At 37.9% G+C, this 22,185-nt stretch overlaps 1 protein-coding gene across 1 annotated transcript; it reads right to left on the reverse strand.

The window, feature by feature from the left end:
- Window positions 1–542: 542 nt before the first annotated feature.
- On the reverse strand, window positions 543–21,982 carry LOC120535512 (cytochrome b-245 light chain). The gene is made up of 6 exons (XM_039763410.1): window positions 21,762–21,982; window positions 19,308–19,377; window positions 7,046–7,123; window positions 5,036–5,119; window positions 3,164–3,245; window positions 543–1,264 (listed from the first exon to the last, which is right to left on the reverse strand). The coding sequence occupies exons 1-6, from the start codon at window positions 21,817–21,819 to the stop codon at window positions 1,067–1,069; spliced, it is 570 nt and encodes a 189-aa protein (XP_039619344.1). The 5' UTR covers window positions 21,820–21,982; the 3' UTR covers window positions 543–1,066.
- Between the last annotated feature and the right edge of the window lie 203 nt (window positions 21,983–22,185).

Consider the following 22,185-nt stretch of genomic DNA (forward strand, 5'->3'; position numbering starts at 1 on the left):
TACTCCATGAATACTTGGGGAAGGTGGGTGACAAAATTTGACCAACTGTAGGTCTTAAGTAAATTGCAGAAACAATGTCTAATATTTATCACACAAGACAAGGAAAGCTACCATGTCTTTTTTAGAAGACGTATTGCGGAGCAAAAGAAAGGATGTGTGCAGCCCTAGTCTTGGGGGAGAAAGACAGTAGAAGTAAGTGGAGGGTTGGGTTTGTCATTGGATTGACGGGCAAGGGGACAAGCCACCTCACCCCATAAAAAGGGATTCAAATTATTTAGGTAGGCCCATCTAGGTACACTTTTCACGTCTTCTTGTGATTATCCCTCCATTGTGAATATTATCTTTAATAAATATGCACTTCCTGTGTGTTATTTTAAACATGTAGCATTGCCATTCCATCCAAACGACTATAAGTCAACTTGTAAGGGTAAAACATATTTTTGTATAGATATTAAATATGATCTTTCAAAATTACTGCATTTAAATTTATATTCTGGGAAAAACCTGTTGTGTCTGGCATATATATTCATAGCACAGCTTAATAACAGCAATCAATAATGTTTATGTAGATTATGAAATGCAGTACATGTTCAATAACAAAATACTTTTAAAAATGCTTACAAAAATGTGTATAAATATACAGGCAACTTGGTTTCACACAGTACCATCTGTTGTTTAGTAAAATAGTATAAGCGTAAAGTGCATTAGAGCAAGCAGCTTGTTTCAGTTCCCTTCCACTGTGTAGCCTTCTGGGTTACTTGACAAAGCGAGCACTGCCTGTTTTACTCAATACTGCTAATACTGTACATAATTCCTGATTTCTAATACTAATGCCTGTGTGATGGATCCAAATACATTATATGAATTACACAGGAACTTGATTGAAAATAAATTCTCCTACAAACGAAACACAACAGAAGATTATTCAACTTGTAAAATTAAAAACAGATTCATTCAGAATAGGAAGTGTTCATTTGGTCGCCTCTGAGTTTTGGTACATTGTCATACTGTAGAGAAGCGGTTTTACAGAAAAACCCTCAGTCCATGTTCTTCTAATAGCTCTCTTTTAAAAAGAGTTGGCTGAGACAGGTATGGTGTTGACATATGCCGCATCCTCTATGGAGCTCTCTGGGCGCTTCCTGCGGTGTTCTGCTGGAGGACGCGGTGGGGGGTTAGTAGGAGGTTCTCTGATGCTCTCTCCAGGACGAGACTTACTCTCTGGTCGAGGCAGAATAGGCTCCCACTGTTCTCCCCGAATCGCCGCCTGAAAGTTATATTGCAAAACAAAAAGAAACTGTTTTAGACATTTTCAATGTGTTAGAAATCCCAGTCTTAAACTAGATAATGTCTTTGTCCGTTGCCTGTTTAAATGTTATTCAGGTAAAACTATATAGTATCACGCCACAGAAAATTTTCAGTTTAACAGTCAGCACCCAGGTAATTAATTGTGCCATTTTGATGTGAGTTAAATGAGCAAATCACCAAGACAAAACTTAGATAAGCCTAGTTCTGGAAAACCTGTCAGGAGAAGTGATTTCCCAGCAAACCTATTTGTTTCAAATAACAATCAAGTATTCTCAGGTTTAGGTAGCTCCACTCAGGATGAACAACATTCTGAACCACTACAGTTTCTAATCAGTATGACAAAAAGTGAAGCACAGTCAGGGTCAGTGACCTCAGTCAGCAGGCTATTATGTGCCCCTGCAGTTGAGGGTTATGGAGTTCACTGCTAGTTTTCTTACTTTAGCCCTCTCCTGCACACAGTTGGTATCTAAAGTGTGTAAGCAACGTCTGTATTAAGAGGTTGCACAAATTTGTGAGTTGCTTTTATAACTGTAGACATTTGCATATGACTTTAGTGTAAAAATGTTTTATAAATATTATGGTTTATATTTAAAGGGTTATGTCTTATTATCATTGCATGTACAAAGCACAGTGAAATTCTTACTTGCAAGTACTGCAACACATTGCCACTCTCTGTCGCCATAATTAGTGAGTATAACTACCTTACCTCAAAATTCTGATCTTCCCTGCCTTGCCATACATTGCAGAAGACAAAAAAAAAATTTTTTTCAGATATGATTCTAGTAATCAATTTATTATGGATGTACATGTGCCACAAAATCTTGAATTCTATAGGTTAGAGGCCAATTCAATGACCAAACGTAAACTCCACCTTAATAAAAGGATAACTGTCTATCTGTGTGTTAGTACGGTTGTTGTGTCTCTGTCATTCTAGCAGATGGTGCATCGCAAACATTAACACTGCTTTTATGAATCCCATACAAAATGGCATATAACAAAGAAATATGCATTGTATTTGCCATTCCATCACATGGCACGCCACAAACATTTGTAGTAATGCATTTTATTACTACAAATATTTGTGATGCACCATCTGTTGGAATGACAAATGCAATCCAATTTATGACTGCATCACAAATACATTCCAATAGATGGTGCACTGCTGCAAACTTTAACTGTGACCACTGTAAGAAAAAGGCATTATATTGCGCCCGACCCGACACAGAGGCACGTGTAAAACCAATAAACTATGTTTCTTCAGCTGGAGTGTACGTCTTCCCCGTAATCCCTCCAGCCACAACACAGTCCCAAGCACAGTACAGTACACCAATCACCTTCTTCTCCCACTACCACTTCTCCTCAGCAAGCTTTGTCCTCCTCCTCCCGACTCTGGCCGCCAAGTGGTGGTCGCTGGCTCCCTTTTATTGGGTACCCAGAGGTGCTCCAGGTTCTTGATTGGCAACATCCAGCTGCACTTCCGGGTAAGGTGAAACCAGTGCCCAAAAGGGGCCAGCAGCTCCTGCTGCAGCACCCCCTGGCGGCGCCTGTGGAATCCCACAGTGTTGCACAGAACTCCAACCCCCATGAAGCCCTGGGGGAGTCTGAGGCACCGCTGCAACCAGGAAGGCTGCCATCTAGCATCCAGGGGAAGATACTGGGCTTCCCACCCTTGTCCCCCTGGCAGATGTGATGAAGGGGCATCCTAGCCAGGCATAGGCCCCGGCCATCCGTCACACCACTTATATTTCAATTCATCTTAGAAAAGTAGCACAGCTAGCAAGGAAATATTACAACAAACCATATTCAATAATACTTTAAAACACTGTAGATTTAGAAAATCCATAAAATGTTCACTCACCAGCAAATAGATAAGACTGGCAATGCCAAGACAAACACAGCCAAGAACTGTAGCCAAAATAAATCCTCCAGGCACTGCCAGCCTAACATAAAACAAAAGTCATTTTAGTGTTTTGAAAGAAAACTGTGGTCTGTATTAGGACATTTAGAACAGATGTAATATAAAAATAAACATGGATTTCCCCTTGTGACTCAAAGTCATTCAAGTACTGAGCAAAAAACACATATTTTCATAAACAAGTAATCTCACTTTCTCAAAACCAATTAAGCCAATGTCACATTGTGCAACTTCTAGTCTTGTGAATGTCAGATTTGCAGACTGCAGTTACTGATCTTGTTACTGGCACACGTCAGTTTTAAAGACTAAAACAAATCGCTGCCCATGTCACATTTACCGACTGAGTGCCAACCTTTCAGCACGGTCATGCTCTCCCATTTTTCTGACAGTCAATAGCATGCTGCCTGATGGAGCTGGTGTTATTTGGAGATTTAACTGGTTCAGCCACTGACTCTGCCATTTTTTTTTATTTTATTTTTCCATTCTGTCTTACTACAAGATATCAGACAGATGAGCTTCTCTTCTGTTTGTGAGGTCCAAATCACCCAAGTTCCTTATTCCTCGTCACTGCATTATATCAGTTAAACTTCCAGATAAACATTCATTAGTTGTCAGCTCTCATGCACACAGAGCTTCTCCAAATTCTATAGACAAAATCAAACCTGTTTGATTTTATCGGAGTGAGATTAGTTGAAGCGAGTCACAGAGTACGTAACTTTAGGCAATCATGGGCTCCTGTGATTATGTAAATGGGCTACAACTGAAATAAGCTAAGAAAGTCAAGTAATGTGACAAAGTCCTTAGTCAAATCAAGGGTAGCAGGGACATCAGGCACAAGGTACAGCCCACCTCTGCACAAAACCACACTCTCATACTGGAGCAAATTTAGAATAACCATTGAGCCAAACATAAACATCTTAGAGACACAGGAGGAAAACTGAAGTATGCTGAGAAAAAGAAAAAAAACAGACAGACATAGAAGAATATGAAAACTCCACACAGACAACAGCAACAACAGAGGTGTTGGATCCATGAAGCAGCAGTAGTAACCACTGTGCTACTCATGAACAATAAAATCCAAAAAATTATAAGCAATAAAATCAAACAAAATAATCTGATGATTCTGAAGTGGCCTACATTATGTGATCACGCTCTTAAAAAAACAAGCACCCCTTCAAGAGCTGGTGGCCAGTGTTGTGGGGATAGGCGTCTGTGTCCCACAGCCCTAATTTTGAATTAGGCGAGCTTAAAGCCACTTGACTTGACTTGATGTACTTTGTAGAACATGGATGAATGAACAGAAAACACTGACTCACAGTCTTCATAATAACACCCAAATTAAAACTAAATAAAATATACAGTTCTCCTTAATTTCCAACAAGCCATAGTAAATAGGCCAACATATTTGGAGAATAATCATAGATATCCTCTTAAATATGGGAGAGTTAATACGTGACAAGCAGAAAACCTAACTATTTTGCTAATGTAAATTTACCCCAATTCTACACTGCCATATATATTTAACATATTAAAGTTAGATACTAGAAAAGGCTTGCATGCTATTTTTTTCTTTCAGCCTTGTGATAATTTCTAAACATTTGTTATGCAACTTCTACTTTTATCCTTCCATTCTGTAATCCAGTGATCATCACTTACAGTATGTAAAGTCAAATGTTGTGTATGGTATAAACTTGTTTTGGATATGCAGTTAAACCTCCTTTAAATATTGCTGGTAATACAGTTAAGTAAAAATAATAATCACAAATGTGGACAGTAACGTGAATCATGAATTTGTTGAGGAATTTCAAGACTTACGCAGCATGCAGAAAGGCTCGAACATAATAGTTCCTTGTCAGGGGTCCAAAAGCTTTAACACAAATTGTGAGGCACCTCTGTCCCCTAAAACAAAAAAAAGAGAATGACAGCTGTTCTATTGTTATTTTAATTTTTATAATTTTAAACATCAGCCCCCCACTGCCTATTTCTGTTAATCAATGTCAAAGTCAAGAGTCAATGCATCATCTTGTTTGAGAAGCCTTCTGCCTATCCTACCCAGTACAGTACACCAAATAGTTCAGTGTTAATGATTTGAATGGAAATGAATAGTTGATACAAAATACAAAAGTAAAGGATTAAAAGACACTTTCATTTCAATGCTGTTAACACATCACATGAGCAGACCACTTATAAATGACCGAACACTAGATTAGTGGAGGTTAGTTACTTGTATATTTACATATATGATAGTCACTACCATGGTGGTGCACAGGTTATCCTGGTCTAATAGCCAAGAACCAGTGGGCTACTGGGGTCCTAAAATTAATCACAACTGGCCACTAGACCAGCCAATCAAGTCTTCTTTAACCACTATTACTAAGAATAACTTGACTAATGCTAGTCACATGAATCCTTCATCCCTGAATTTACTCATCTCCCATAAACAGACACTGATGTGTTTGCAGCAGGAGGACGAGCTAAGTACAAACTGTTGGAACATAAAGCAAAAGAAGAAAGCAATTTATTGTGTGATAATAGTAACAGTTGTTTAAAAATGACTAAGGACAGCAAGACAACTTCTAGTTCTGATGATAGTGAAGCATATGAAAATAGTTTAGCTCAAAAAGTACACTACAATGTTATTTTGGAAAATGTGTGGTATCACAAGAGTGTTGGGCAACTTTTAAAGCTGCCATTCACTGGCAGATATATCAGATACATATGACTATTTACAGAATTTCAGGCTGTTCACAAGTGATGGCACATTTAATATATTTGTGACTAACACTAACAGATGTGCACAGTGACTGAGCTAGCAGCACTCACTAAAACCAAATTACAGTATGGGCTCTGATTTCAGTTATGATGAGCTACTGGGTTTCTTTGCATTTCTTGTACTGTATGTCAAGGCCTAATTCAGTAGCTTGAAGATTAAATTAACTGTTCAACCTAACCTTTACTTGGAATGCCTGATGGACATCAAATTACGAGTGAAAAATGCAGCTCTTTGTCAGGTGTTTGCATTTTTTTGACAGCAGCCTTGCCATCACTTCACAGCAGTAGTGAGAACTCCATCCATCCATCCATCCATTATCCAGTCCGCTATATCCTAACTACAGGGTCACGGAGGTCTGCTGGAGCCAATCCCAGCCAATACAGGGATATCTATCATTTTTTCAAACAGCTTACTTCATTCAAGGTCAATCAGTGCTGCTAATTTAACTTTTTAATTTGATTAGACTGTTTTCCTCAGTTCCTAGTTTGCAGTCTCAGAAATTACCAATAGTGCAGGCTTTTGTTTCTCCCACAGTTTTTGAAAGAAGTTTACTGTCTTAATTTTTTGGACATAAACCCATTTATTCTCATGTTTTTCACTCCCATGACAGACAGTCATGCAGTTTTATATTACCAGTGACTAAGTCAGACCAGTCTGCGAATCACCCTGACTTAATCAAAACGGTTTAATTCTATCTTAAGTCTTAAGGGTGGGCTTCCGTACATATCTGTTTCATATGCGATGCAAAATGTTTAATAAAATAATTTATTTTGATATTGATACCTCAATTATTGATTGGAACAAAATCCCACAGCCACCAAGGTCATCCAAAACAAGTATTACTCAGCTCTAGGATAAAAGGTCATATAACCTTAGTCTAAGAAGGGTTGCATATCCTCTGGCATCCCAGAGGAGGGTTTTACCAGTACAACTGCTTACTTATTTCTATTGAACTAAGGCAGTGAACATCTGCATTTTGAATAAATCCTAGGCGAGGAAATATAAAGAACAACAAGAATATATTAGATATAACTGATACAGAGATTACTTACATTCTTTCTGTACCAGTTGCCTTATTCTTCCTCTTTCCCCTTGGATACTCAAGTAGACATACAAATGCACCTGCAGCACTGGAGTTTAAAAAATTAAGGAGCCTCAAAAGTAAAGTTTAATGAATAAAGAAAAGTAATTTAAATATTCATTGCAAAAACAGAGACCAGCAGCAACCACAAAATTTTTGATGTAACCATTTTCTAAATTGGCTCTAAATTACACATATCATGCACCCATATAAGTAAATGCCTACGTCAGTGAGCATTTAATTTTATGTCTTTGCTTCTCTGGAACTGGAGATTTCTTTCAGGAATGTACATAGTATTCCAGATTTTTTTTTTGTTTTTAATATAGAAATAAAAATGTAACTTAAGACCAAACTTAATTTAAAGGCAAGATTAGCCTCACATTAAGACCATTAACAGACTAGTTTCAACAAACATTTGAAGCCATTGTAGCTTCTCAGAATTTCAGATATAGCATAAAGCAAACATCCAACATGAATGCATATACAGAATTTAAATGTATTTTGTGGCATATAGTAACGTTGTGAAAAATACCTGATATACTTGATTAATAGAACACACGTTGAGAATTGAGTTTATATAATTAATTGAGGTTATGTAATCCACTTCCTAACATTTTACTTTTAAACACGGTAATAATGTTTATTTTGTAATTCATTTATTTTTTTCTACCCACATGACTGAAGTTACTTACACAAACCTTTCATTCAGTTTCTGTAGAGCTCTCCCATTAATAATATATAAACCTCTTATGCAGAAAATATATAATATATACAATATTTAGCACACACATATATATATATATATCAGAATTGGCTGGTTCACCACTGGCGCCCTGTGTTTTTCACAGATGAGAGCAGACACACAGACCTCTACAGGCTAGACAATGGCACCTTGACTGCCATTAAGTATCGGGATGAAATTCTTGGACCCATTGTCAGACCCTATGCTGGTGCAGTGGGTCCTGGGTTCCTCCTGGTGTGCGACAATGCCTGGCCTCATATGGTGAGAGTATGCAGGTAGTTCCTGTAGGATGAAGGAATTGATACCATTGACTGGCCCCCACACTCGCTTCACCTAAATCCAACAGAACACCTCTGGGACATTATGTTTCAGTTCATCTGACGCGGCAAGGTTGCACCTCAGACTGTCCAGGAGCTCAGTGATGCCCTGGTCCAGATATGGGAGGAGATCCCCCAGGACGCCATCTGTCGTCTCATTAGGAGCATGCCTCGATGTTGTCAGGCATGCTTACAAGCACATGGGGGCCATAAAAACTACTGAGTGCAATTTTGAGTTGCTATATATATATATATATATATATATATATATATATATATATATATATATATATATATATATATATATATATATATATATATATACAGTATACGCATACATACACACACAAACACACATATAGTACATAATATATATTGGTTTTAGTCTATGGTTTTATTTTAAGTTATTCATGTACAGTGTCCTTGAGAGTCATGAAGGTCATTATAACATGTATTATATATAATAAAATGTATATATTCACACATTCATAAATGGAGTGGATATCAAACTCCTTATGCTCTTTCAGAGTTTCACCTCTTTTGTCATTATACCAGAAATGGCAGTGGGAACTGTGGGGCAGTATGTATCCCAGATGGGATTCTCTTAACAAGCAGAAGTGCCATACCGAGAAGAGTTTAGCAGAATTCTTACTTACATATGCTAATCAACATGCAACACTTTGCCTCTCTCCATTAGCATGATTAGTGTAACTACATTATTATAACTTCTTGTTTTTTTTGCACATTACAAAACACAATCCACAACAATTCCATCACAGCACATAACAAAAACAGTTTTGATAAAGAACAGGCATTTTTCAATTTTTTATCTCTTAGCTGAAGACTATCATCCCTCCAGCCATACAACCATACTACACACTTATATTTTGGAATTAAATCAATTCCTATTAAATGCTTATTTCTGATTCCTCATTTGAAATGCATTTACCAACTAAAGAAAAAGAGTAAAGAGACCTTAATTCACAGCAGCTTAGCAATCAGGAATCATATCAAAACAAGCATACAATTTCAAACTTACTTCTGACTGAAACACAAAGTTAAGAAAAACATGAATGGGCTTGGTCATAATAATGTAGTTAATCAAAGGGCATATAATTTCCTCTATCCTAACTTCCTCCTGATAAAAAAAATGTTCAGTTGCTTTGGATTTCAAGTTTACATTACAGTGTGTCAAAGAACTCAGCCACCTTAGCCTGGCAGACTGGCATTGGCCTGGACTTGAATTTCTAGCTTGTGGAGGAACATTTTTGTTATGTAATGACAGGAAATGATGAGGAAGGTGCTTCTCTAAAGAACTGCCCATTGAATTCAGAGTTAATGCCACTTTTAACATATTAAATATCAGGAAGCATTATTCTGCCTCACAGCTTCCATCCATCCATTATCCAACCCGCTATATCCTAACTACAAGGTCATGGGGGTCTGCTGGCGCCAATCCCAGCCAACACCGTAGGCTTCACAGCTTTACAGTCCTAAATTCATAAATTGGTATGTGAGGAGTTTGCACATTTTCTCCACGTCTCTGTCTTTTAATCCTTAGGTTTTGATTTCATATCTCAAAACTGTGTTTTACAATGAAAGGGAACTAAAATGGCTCTGTATCCATAAATGTAGATGTACAGTGCCATCAGAAAATAATCTGACCCCTTGACATTTTTCAAATTTTCTTATGTTGTAGCCTTATGCTAAAATCATTTAAATTCATTTTTCCCTCATCAAACAACACTCAATACCCACGAATGACAAAGCAAAAATAGGATTCTTGATTTTTTCTCAAAATTATTACAAATAAAAAACTGAAATATCCCATTGACACAAGTATTCAGACCTTTTGCTATGATACTTGACTCAGGTATATCCCATTGTGTTGATCATCACTGAAACGTTTCTGCATTTTATTTGGAGTCAACCTGTGGTCAGGTGAATTGGTAGGACTGATTAGGAAAGACACAGAGCTGTCTATACAAGGTCCTACAATTGAAAATATGTGTGTTAGAGGAAAAACCAAGCCATGAGGTAAAAGGAATTGCCTACAGGACTCAAAGTCAGCAAAAATCTTCAGCAACACTGAAGGTTCCCAAGAGCACAGTGGCCTCCATAATTCATAAATGGAATACGTCTGGAACAACCAGGACTCATCCTAGAGTTGACTGCCCAGCCAAGCTGAACAAGTTGGGGAAAAAAGAGCCATTGTAAGACAAGTGACCAAGAACTTCATTGTCACTCTGGCTGAGCTCCATGGAACCTGTGTGGGGATGTGTGAAACTTCCAGAAGTACAACCAACACTGCACCACTCCACTAACTTGGGCTTTATGCTAGTATGGCCACATGACATATGAATGCCTACTTGGCACTAAAAGGCACCTAAAGGACTCTCAGACTATGAGAAACAAGATTTTCTGGTCCGATCAAACCCAGATTGAACTGTTTGGCCTTCAATTCTAAGTGTCATGTCTGGAGGAACCAGGGCATCACTCATCACTAGTGCAATACCAGTCCAACAGTGAAATATAGTGGTGGCAGCATCATGCTGTGGGATTGTTTTTCAGAAGCAGGGACTGGGAGACTAATCAGGGTGGAGGGATGGTGAGGATGCTGGGAGTTGAGCGGCGAAGGGGGAGTTTAAATACTTGGATCAACAGTATCGAGTAATGGGGATTGTGGAAGAGAGCTGAAAAAGAGAGTGCAGGCAGAGTGGAATGGGTGGAGAAGAGTGACAGGAGTAATTTGTGACAGACGGTTATCAGCAAGAGTAAAAGGGAAGTTCTACAGGACGGTAGTGAGACCAGCTATGTTATATGGGTTGGAGACGGTGGCACCAACCAGAAAGCAGGAGACAGAGCTGGAGGTAGCAGAGTCAAAGGTGATAAGATATTACAATGGGTGTGACGAGGATGGACAGGATTAGAAAGGAGAACATTAGAGGGTCAACTCAACTTGAACGGTTGGCTGACAAAGAGGCGAGATTGAGTTGGTTGTGTTGGCTTGCAGAGAAGAATGGCAGAATATCCCCAGATCTAGAAATGTGAAGCTTGTTGCTTCATATTTAGAAAGACTCCATGCCATAACTATTGCTGTACTGAGTAAAGGGTCTAAATCAGGGGTGTCGAACTCCAGTCCTGGAGGGCCGCAGTGGCTGCAGGTTTTCATTCTAACCATCCTCTTAATTAGTGATCAGTTTTTGATGTTAATTAACTTCTTTAGCTTTAGTTTTAATTAACTTGACTCTGGCCCCTTAGTTGTTTTTTCCTTAATTAGCAGCCGGACAGTAATGAGACATAAAATAAGCAGGACATGACCAGCTCACCTGTACCCATCGAACAAAATCTGAAAATAAAGATGAAGGTCTCAGTAAGGTTGATTCCTCAGGTTACCAAAACATTTTAGGAGTTCTTAGAAAAAAACAGAATATCAACAGTTTTGGAAATGTCTGCTGTGGCAAAAAGAGAGCAGCAACAAGCCATGGAATTGAATAATGAGTTTAATTAACAGCAAGAATCAGCTTCTCATTAAGGAACCGGTTGGAGTCTGAAGCCCCAATTTAGCTGGTCATCTGTTGGCTCGTTTCATGTCTAATTTCTGTTTGGCTGTCATTTAATACTTAAGACTTAATTCTTAAAAACAGGGGTATTAAAATAGAGGGAAAAGAAGTTAATTAGCAGTGAAAACTGGACACTGATTAGGAAAAGGGTTAGAAAGAAAACCTGCACCCACTGCGGCCCTCCAGGCCTGGAGTTTGACACCTGTGGTCTAAATACTTGCATCAACATGATATTTCAGTTTTTTATTTTTAATAAATTTGCAAAAAAGTCTGAAATTTCGTTTTTGCTTGATGAGGGGAAAACATGAATTTGCATGATTTAGCATAAGGCTACAATATAAAAAAATATGTAAAAAGCGAAGGGGTCTGAATACTTTCACAAGGCACTGTATGTGTAAATGTTGCCCTTAGATTTACTGTTTAGAGAGTTGTTTTGTACAGTGCTCCTGGCTTCCCATGACTCCTGAACTGGATAAACCGCGAAGAAGAAATAATTGAAAGGATATTAAATGTTACAATGTTCTCTGTATGCAATATTTAGTCCATGTTGAAGTATTACACGAACATTTTGCAATGGTAGGGTTACTGCGCAATCTGATTTGTGTTTCTTATCCATCCACTCACCAGTGATACGCTTCTGAACAGCATGGCAGTTAGCTGGCTGCCCACTTCTGCATATCAAGTGTAAAGGCCAGATTTCCTGCATCATGCTCATCCTTATATGACTAAGCACATGCCAAGTACTGTAAAGCGATTCTCTCTGAAAGCACTTTTCAACAGTTATAAATGCAAAACTAAATCAAATTAAGTTATTGTCTTATTGCCTTTAAAGTACTCATGACAAGATACTTGACTGTCTACTATTGTTAGCATTAAGAGCGAAGCTGCTCTGAACCGCCTGTGACGTGCAATCCATTCCTATACAGCTTGGTAATGGAAAAAGTTAATGAAAAGGTACCCATTGAAAAGCCACCTGGACATAAATCATTTTGGCGGCTGCATTTCCTGGACACTAAAAATGTAACCCAAAAAATCTTCATCTCAATCCAGCGAAGGACACAGACAATTCCGTATTCTCTGTCAATTGTATCCTTTGTAAAATAACTAACATATTATTGTTTTCCAGTCAGTAGACAAGTTTTCAGAGAATATTTTCCTTCCTGGTATGTGTCACATGAATATGGGACTTTTGCCAGGCAAAAGGCTATTGTTTGGTTTTGAACACTAAATATTTCACCTCAGATTGTCTCCAACCTGTGGTTTTCAGGTGAGGTTGCATCAGCTCACCTTCTCACAAACAGATGACTGTGAAACATTACAATGTGTGAATTAGGAATTGCAAGCTAAAGGTAACTAAAAATCACTGGGTGGCACAATAGGAGACTGATTTTGAAGCATAGTTCCATCGCCATCTATGTGGAGTCTGAACATTCTTCTCATATATACCCTGATTGTTCCTCCAGTAGTCCAAGCACTTGAAGAGTTAGTTCATGAGTAACTTTAAGTTGTTCTGGTGTGAGAGTTTGGCATGAAATGAAGTTGCAGCATCCCATCCAGAGTTTCTCCCTGCCTAATATGCAACACAAGGCCTACAAATGAATTATTTAGATGAATGAATGGATAACAACACACTACTGGACTCGATAAAGATAAGGAAAGATAAAACCTAGGAAAAGTGATATCAGAACTTTTTCAGTACCGGCAAGTGCCATGAATATAAAGAAAAGATATTAAGGTTTTACATTCAGCCAAAAGGAAAGGCTGCACTAAGTCATGTCTTTCAGAGGACTGTTGTCTTCTTGTTGCACTAGCTGTGACTAGACAAGACTGTATGACCTAAATGACCTTGTCATTATTGTCTTATCAATATTTCCTCATGTATTATTATTTATTTTTTTATGACAGGAGATCAGACCACACAAATCTTTCAAGAATAAGTTAAAAACAGATTTTTACTCAAAGGTAGGATGTAATAAAGGCATCTGTAAGCATCTTCTAATATGGAAGACTCCCAAGAATTTCACGCAGGACAATTTGTACTGCCAAAGTTACAATACAAAGCAGCAACAGCAGGCCCAAGGAATGTCTAATGTAATAAGAAGTAAAACCATCATTTGGAAGTACAAAAACTTAAAATGTGAAGTTTTTATTATGTTGCACTTTTCCAAAATGGAACAATAATGGAGTGCCCATTCCAGTAATATAGTGAGGCTCACTCATTCACACTTACCTAGATGACTTGTTAATTTTCATTAAATGTTCATAAAATACACTGTTCCAGGGAACAAGAGGTAATCTTGGAGTAAAGGTTTGTGAACCACTTGTGAGCACTAGGTTTTGGCTCAGCCCCACTCCATCCTTTTTGTTAAGGTCATCCTTGACCTCGTTATGGTTTTCCAAAAAGGAACAAACTGAGAATAATGGAAGTGACTGGGAGAAGAAACATCAAGAAAACTAGTGAAGTGAAAAAGATTGTAACTGAGGATCAGTGCTATATTTGTTAAGACTTCTCGGAAAACTAAAAATCAAAGTTGAAACCTAAAAAGCGTCTATAACATTAAGAATCAGCATATACTACAACCATGAAGAGATTTCTTTGGATTTATCCACAAGTTTGGATGAGGAAAAGTCATCACAGGCAACCTTGTACTCCATCGCCTTAATAATATTAGATACAGCGACCACCAGGAGTATGCCCCTGGCAAGTGGAAGTGCATCCAACAAACAGGACTTCCAAAATGGTGGTGCACAAGAAAATCTATTTAGCATCAGAAAAAGATTCAAAACTTTTGTAAATACCTGAAAACAAAAGTAAACAATATCCAAAATGAATACTGCAACCATAAAATGTAAAAAAAGAACAAAATATGGATCAAAAAGTGAAAAAAAAATAACTATGATTATACATAAGAGGCCTCTAGTCTTAGCTGTTTATTTCATGGGAAGTTTCCTATCTCATCTGTTATGTGGCAACAATGTTTGAGCAGTGATCATATGATGGGAGGGCAAAGGAGAGAAGAGGAGGAACTGGGCTTCCTTCCTTGCTCTACTATTATGGCTTACTGACCTTTGCAAAAGGCTTTTACTGAGGTTCATGTGCTTTCTTCTTTTTTCTTCTCTTCTACTACAAGGTTTTTCATCATTTAATCTGTCTTTTGCATTTGCCTTCTGTCTGTAGAGATTTTGTTACTTTTGCCTGAGTGCTCTTTTTATCAACAGTCTGCTTTAAGACCTTTTTCTTTGATTTTGTGCACTCAAACAAAAGATTAATTTTATTGTAATCTACTTGTTATCCCTCCCTCCAGAATGCTCATTTTAATTGACAGTCACTCAAGGCTCACTACCAAGCATTATCCATCCATCCATTATCCAACCTGCTATATCTTAACACAGGGTCATGGGGGTCTGCTGGGGCCAATCCCAGCCAACACAGGGCGCAAGGCAGGAGCAAACCCCAGGCAGGGCGCCAGCTCACTGCAGGCCAAGCATTATGAGACAACAATATGCTCTCCCATTTACAGACTTGACTTCTACAAAACAAAAGCTTTTTTCTTTTTTTTTAAAGTTCACACAGAGTTTGCAACTGTCACTGAAAGCCACCATTGTCACTGTGATTATTGGCTGATAAGCACCACTGATCTAGTGCTAAATCTCTTCTATTACTATCATGTTTCACTCAAATACATTTTTGGAACAATACATTTAAATAAAAGGTGAGACACGCACCGTATAAAGGAAGCTAAAATAGTACTAGAGACAATTAAAAACAGAAAAAGAATCAGGAGCAGACAAGAAACAGAGAGACAAACAAAGAGAGAAATTGATAAAGAGAAAACCCAAAAAAATAGCAGCAAGACTCTAAAAATATTCAGTATCATATCTTTTATTTTTTCCGCAAGCTAAAAACAGCCCAGTTTCCCTCACACAAGCACTATACACTCTTTTTCACTGTCTTCCATATGATCACAAAATAAAGCATTAGAAGATACTACAATGCTGATGGAAAATGCATGCATTTGATAACTGAGATGGAATGATCAAGCATATGGAAGATTATTCATGCCAAAACTAAATGCAATCAAATATGCTAACTATGATGAAATGTAATGCATAAACAAGAGGAACGCTTAACTTTTGCTTGGTTTTATTATGTCATAATTAAAAACATAACCAATTGATTGCTTTTCACTACGGCACGCAATACTAGTGGCATTTAAAACACAATGCAAAAGTGTATTGCATTATAACTCATGTTCGTAGATTGTATGTCATTAACTAACTAGCATAACTAACATAAATAACATAACTGGCATTTCTTTATTGCGGAGAACCAGCTTAAACATACTGCAGGTGCTACTTAATCTTGGACAGTTTTCATCTGATATGATCAGACAGAGTAGTAAAAGCAAGAGAGGATCTGGGGACTTATGAAGTGGATGACAGCACATTATAATCAAAGCCGGTAAGTGTGATCCAGAGTTTGAAAAACTGACTGAATTTGTCCACATTATTGCCTAGGAACAGTTGCATCATCCTGTTAATGTTCATTTTTAAACTTGGCAAGAGAACGATGAGTAATTCTGAACCAATGTCTAATGGCATGCTAGACCTGCTTTATTCAAATGAACATCTGGACAGGTCTGATCATCTTATTGCTATCTATAGCCCTGTTATTGATTGCAGCAGTTCTCCAGTATCCAAGCCAGAGGTTCTTATGTGTGTTTAAGGGGTTGTTGTTGTTTATTATTTATAAACTGCTAAAAAAAATTAAAGGAACACTTTGAAAACACATCAGATCTCAATGGCAAAAAAATCCTGCTGGATATCTATACTGCTATGGACTGGATAATGTGTTAGGAACGAAAGGCCACATCATTTGATGGAAATGAAAATTATCAACCTACAGAGGGCTGAATTCAAAGACACCCCGAAAATTAAAGTGAAAAAATGATGTAGCAGTCTAGTCCATTTTGCTGAAATTTCATTGCAGCAACTCAAAATCGTACTTAGTAGTTTGTATGGCCCCTGTGTTCTTGTATACATGCCTGACAACATTGGTGCATGCTCCTAATGAGACGACGGGTGGTGTCCTGGGGGATCTCCTCCCAGATCTGAACCAGGGCATCACTGAGCTCCTGGACAGTCTGAGGTGCAACCTGGCGGCATCAGATGGGCCAAAACATAATGTCCCAGAGGAGTTCTATTGGATTTAGGTCAGTCAAGTGTGGGGCCAGTCAATGGTATCAATACCTTCAACCTCCAGGAACTGCCTGCATGCTCTCGCCACATGAGACCGGGCATTGTTGTGCACCAAGAGGAACCCAGGATCCACTGCACCAGCATAGTGTCTGACAATGGGACCAACGGTTTCATCCCAATACCTAATACCTACCTATAGAGGTCTGTGTGTCCCTCCATGGATATGCCTTCCCAGACCATCACTGACCCACCACCAAACCGGTCATGCTGAACGATGTTAGAGGCAGCATAAAGTTCTCCACAGCTTCTTCAGACCCTTTACAACTGTCACATATGCTTAGGGTGAACCTGCTTTTATATGTGAAAAGCACAGGGTATCAGTGGTGGACCTGCCAATTCTGGTATTCTATGGCAAATGCCAATCAAGCTCCATGGTGCCGGGCAGTGAATACAGGGCCCACTAGACGACGTCGGGCCCTCAGGCCACCCTCATGAAGTCTGTTTCTGGTTGTTTGGTCAGAGACATTCACACCAGTGGCCTGCTGGAGGTCATTTTGTAGGGCTCCGACACTGCTCATCCTGTTCCTCCTTGCCCTAAGGAGCAGATACTGGTCCTGCTGATGGGTTAAGGACCTTGTACGGCCCTGTCCAGCTCTCCTAGAGTAACTGTCTGTCTCCTGGAATCTCCTCCATGCCCTTGAGACCACACTGGGAGACACAGCAAACCTTCTGGCAATGACACGTATTAATGTGCCATCCTGGAGAAGTTGGACTATCTGTGCAACCTCTGTAGGGTCCAGGTATCGCCTCGTGCTACCAGTAGTAACACTGACCATAGCCAAATACAAAACTAGTGAAAAAACAATCAGAAAAGATGAGGAGAGAAAAATGTCAGTGGCCTCCACCTGTTAAACCATTCCTGTTTTGTTTGGGGGTCTCATTATTGCCCCTCTAGTGCACCTGTTAATTTCATTAACACCAAATCAGCTGAAACTGATTAACAACCCCCTCTGCTACTTAACTGACCAGATCAATAGCTCAGAAGTTTCACTGACGTGATATTGTACTCTGATTAAAATGCATACCTTAAATTTTTGAGCAGTATATATTTCTCTTTTTCTGTAAGATTATAATTTCCCCTTGGATACAAATAAAATACATCTATGTTTCTATCTAAAAGCGAAGTGGCTGCTCTTAGTATATTGCACTTTGATTCCAGACAACGCTTATTGTGCCGAAAGGAAATGTAATCAAATGACCAATCAGCATCAAAATCTGGGGCAAGGGATGTCAACAGTTAGAGAAAGAGGTGTTCCACTGCATTCTGGCATTTAGTTTTGGCACAATTAAAGAATGATCTAAATCAAAATGCAATACATTTAGTGCTGCCATCAAGCAAAATGCAATATGTCTGCTTTGCTTTTAGTAATGACATGTGATCCATGGATAAGAATTAAAATGTAATATGCTTTTGTATTTTATTTTAAACTGACAATACAATTGAATGCCATAGTGAAAAGCAATTGATTGTTTGGTGGTTTCAAAATTAAGGATAAGATTCAAAATTAATACTCCCACTTACATATGTATTGCAGCTCAACATAGTTAATGCATTATATATGCATTAAATAATCTGCAATACAAGCAGAGATTCAACCCCATTGCAGATGTGAGTAAGCAGTAGAGCCTCTACAACAGCATAACATTTAAATTAATGAAAACAATTTGCTGAATTTGATAGATCAGCAAGTGTTATTTCACTTTGTTCACATTCTTACTTCACAATATTATTTTACACAATAAAATGAATTCTCTATGATGAGTTGCCATCCTGTCTAACACTGATGTCTGTCTTGCACAAGAAGCTGGCTGAATAACATGTAGCATGCTATAACACTTAACAGGAATAAGCTAATGAGAAAATAGGCAGATGTGCCACCAGCTAGAAAAGAGAAATTAATAAATATTGCTTATTTCAAGATAAGACCAAGGCAGGAATGGCCTCTAAAGAGTGTGTAAATCCACTGCAGGACAGACTCAGGCAAACATCAATACACAAACATGCAGGGCCAGTTTAGAATTCTACTACAGAAAATGTAATTAATAAAAATTCATTTTAGTTTCTGTATTTTTATATTAATAATACATTAGTCACAGCTGAATTAAATCTATGAATATGGAATGTACAGTATATACATTTAAAAAAAACTTTTTAAATTAAGAGATTGATCAAACATAAATAAGAAATCAAAATAGAAACTACAGGCACCATGCCAAGAAGCGTTTTTAAGTGATAAAGCCAAATAGATATGTGAATGACACATCCTCTCACTGCAAATGAAAATGAATAAATCACTCAAAGTCAGTACATAGGCAGTTTCAAATAACTTGATAGGGGATGACAAAGGATACATTCCATACGCTGCAAATTCCCAGCCTCTGAACTGGCCGGCTACGCCCACAATGCCTCCTGTTAGCAGAACTGAAAGAAGGAAGTCAAGAGTGAGGAGTTTCCCTCTCATGAGTTTTTTTTTAGCTCATTTACTGCAGTCAAGACATATATCACTTTGAAAATGATTAGTGAAAAATTACCTTTTTAGGCAATGCTGTACCATTTACAGACACATTGAAAACTAATAAAAGTAACAATGAATTTATTTTTCATCCAAAAGACCAAAGGTCTGCATTGTTTATTAACCATTAGCTGGAAGTTCATTTTTATTTTTTAAATTATCCGACCTTCCATTCACTTTTTGCTTGAATAAGGAAGCCACAGTCTGTTCCAGATGCAATAGCACAGCCCAGGATGCAGAGTACATCCACACTACCCCTCTAATCTAGAGTCATTGCTCAAATGGTAGAATGTCTTCAGACTGAAGGTGGAAAGGGAATATGAACACAGGTAGAGCATTCAAAGATCATGCAGAGAGCATCCTCAATAAGAATGAAATCAAGTCCAGCTTCTAAGCACTGACATGACAGACATTCTTTTATACCATATGTATTTCTTTTTCACTGAATACCATTTAAGGAGTTGGAGCCAGCCTTAGTTAAACACAGATCTTTTGAATGGCACATACTTGTGCAATTTATTAATACTAATAAACCTACTAGCCCATGTTTGGAATGAAGAAGGAAATTCACATTTATGAGGACAGGCCATGGAAACTCCCAACTGGAATTAGATTAGATTTGAGACTCAAGCCTGGCTGTCACTTTGCTCTCATTTTGTACTATGAAAAAAGCAATGACAAAACAGTTTACCAGGCATTTACCAGGAAAAAAGCAAACTATGAACCTGGTGTAGTCCAACAATGCAATGGTCCAGTCAGGTTTTCCCCTTGTCCATGTAGGGTTTTCCACAAGCAATCCATTTGCTTCACAAATTGCCAAGATGCACAGTTAAGTTTAACTGACAGTGTATGTGAGTGTGGGTGAACTTGTAATTGTGCCCCCCAATGATATTCAGCTACCCAGGACTCTGTAATGGAATAGGTAGTTTCAGAGAATCGATGGCCATTTTTTTCAAAACATATTGATTATAAAAATTGTAGCAAAATAAGCATAAAACACTAACTAAAAAAATTACATTTGACAAGTAAATCAGTTTATTATCCATTAGGATTTTTCTACATAGCCTAGGAGACTTTTGATTTTCTAGTAAGAGAATAGCACAGATTGTTTGGAATCATTCCTTAATGTTTCCCCTTTTTGTTTCTATCTTTTCAGGTTGCAGTGTCCTATTATTAGTTTTAATGTCCTAGATATCTGATGGAATTCAACACAACTGATCCTTAGAAACATTGCAATAAATTATGGCACTCATCAATAGACAGCAGAGATGCACACAGTAATAATACAAAAGCCCCGCTTTTAATTCTATTAATTTCCCTTTTCATTATGTCTTTCACACTAAGTCCTGTATGGGTGTTTCAGATAAGCATGAGATTGAATGGATCCTGGTCACGATCAAAGTTTACTGCTGACCATCTCATTATAATCAACTGCTGTTTTCACAATAATTTGGAAAAGAAACAGTGCAGCGTGTTGAACTTCTCATTTTCTCCCGTTGTGTTATTTTGAAAATGACTTGTGACGAAAACTTAACTTTGGACTTTATTTACTATAAACTGTGTAGGTCCAAGTAATTAAAGAATGGATGGTCAAATACTGAGCCCTCCTTTATCATTTCTCTTTACATAGATAGATAGATAGATAGATAGATAGATAGATAGATAGATAGATAGATAGATAGATATTTTATAAATTGCCTCCAGCTAGAGTATCAAAGACAATCACAGTTTAAGTAAAAGATGCCCACCAATGAATTAGATGAGTGCTGGGTGTCCTCTTTACGTAAAAAGAAAGTAATGGCTCAAACTGCTTAAAAGTGTGTGAAGGTAAGCACACTGAGCAATACAGAAGGATCACATAGTTGCCTAATAAATGTACATATCTGGGGATATAAGGTTGACCATTAAAATGTTGTTTGCACATTTGAATGAACGTGATCGCGCATTACATAATCTTCTCCATCTGACAAATTAAATGTCAGAAAAGTTAGTAAGCCAAGCGCACAGATGGTGACTACTATTTTTACTAGAGTACAAAGAAACTTTACTGGTATTCAGCAGGGAATTAAATTAGCTGCAAAACGATCTTCAGCAACAGAAATACTCATAAAGCCCAAACACTATAAAAAACAAATTACACGCGGTTGTCAGTAAAAAGTTAGCTACACTGGTTACATCAGATATATTAAAATATATAATGGGCATAACGCTTTAATAACCTACTTCATTTCGAAATCAGCACCCCACAAATGTGCAACAAAAGTTCCCAAACTTTGCATGCATCTTTACTTACTAAGTCCAGCAGCGAGAGCCTGTTCGTTGGCCCACATTGCCCACTCAATCTGTCCCATTCTCAGACGTTTCACCTCTGCTAGTTATAAACAAGCGTTGAAGTTAATACAGTGCAGAAAGGCAAAAAATGTAACTTGCTCTTCAGAAACACAGGTCCCTTTGAAGATGTTACCAATCAGATAAATCACCACTCGCAGTTTACAACAAAGTAATTATTGTTACCAGAAATCCCCGCCCTTTGTGACGTCACATCCTCGCTACAGTAAAGAAACCACGCCCCCAAATAGTCGCGCACGAAACACAATAGTGGAGGATGAATCTTACACAAAGGAACCTACAGTATAGTCTTTTATTATTTTTTAACATTATAATTGAGTTTCTTTTTTTTTGTGGCTTTCAATACAGAAGGTGTACAACAAAGGGCG

Source organism: Polypterus senegalus, chromosome 9, assembly GCF_016835505.1.
Source record: "Polypterus senegalus isolate Bchr_013 chromosome 9, ASM1683550v1, whole genome shotgun sequence".
Lineage (NCBI taxonomy): Eukaryota > Metazoa > Chordata > Cladistia > Polypteriformes > Polypteridae > Polypterus > Polypterus senegalus.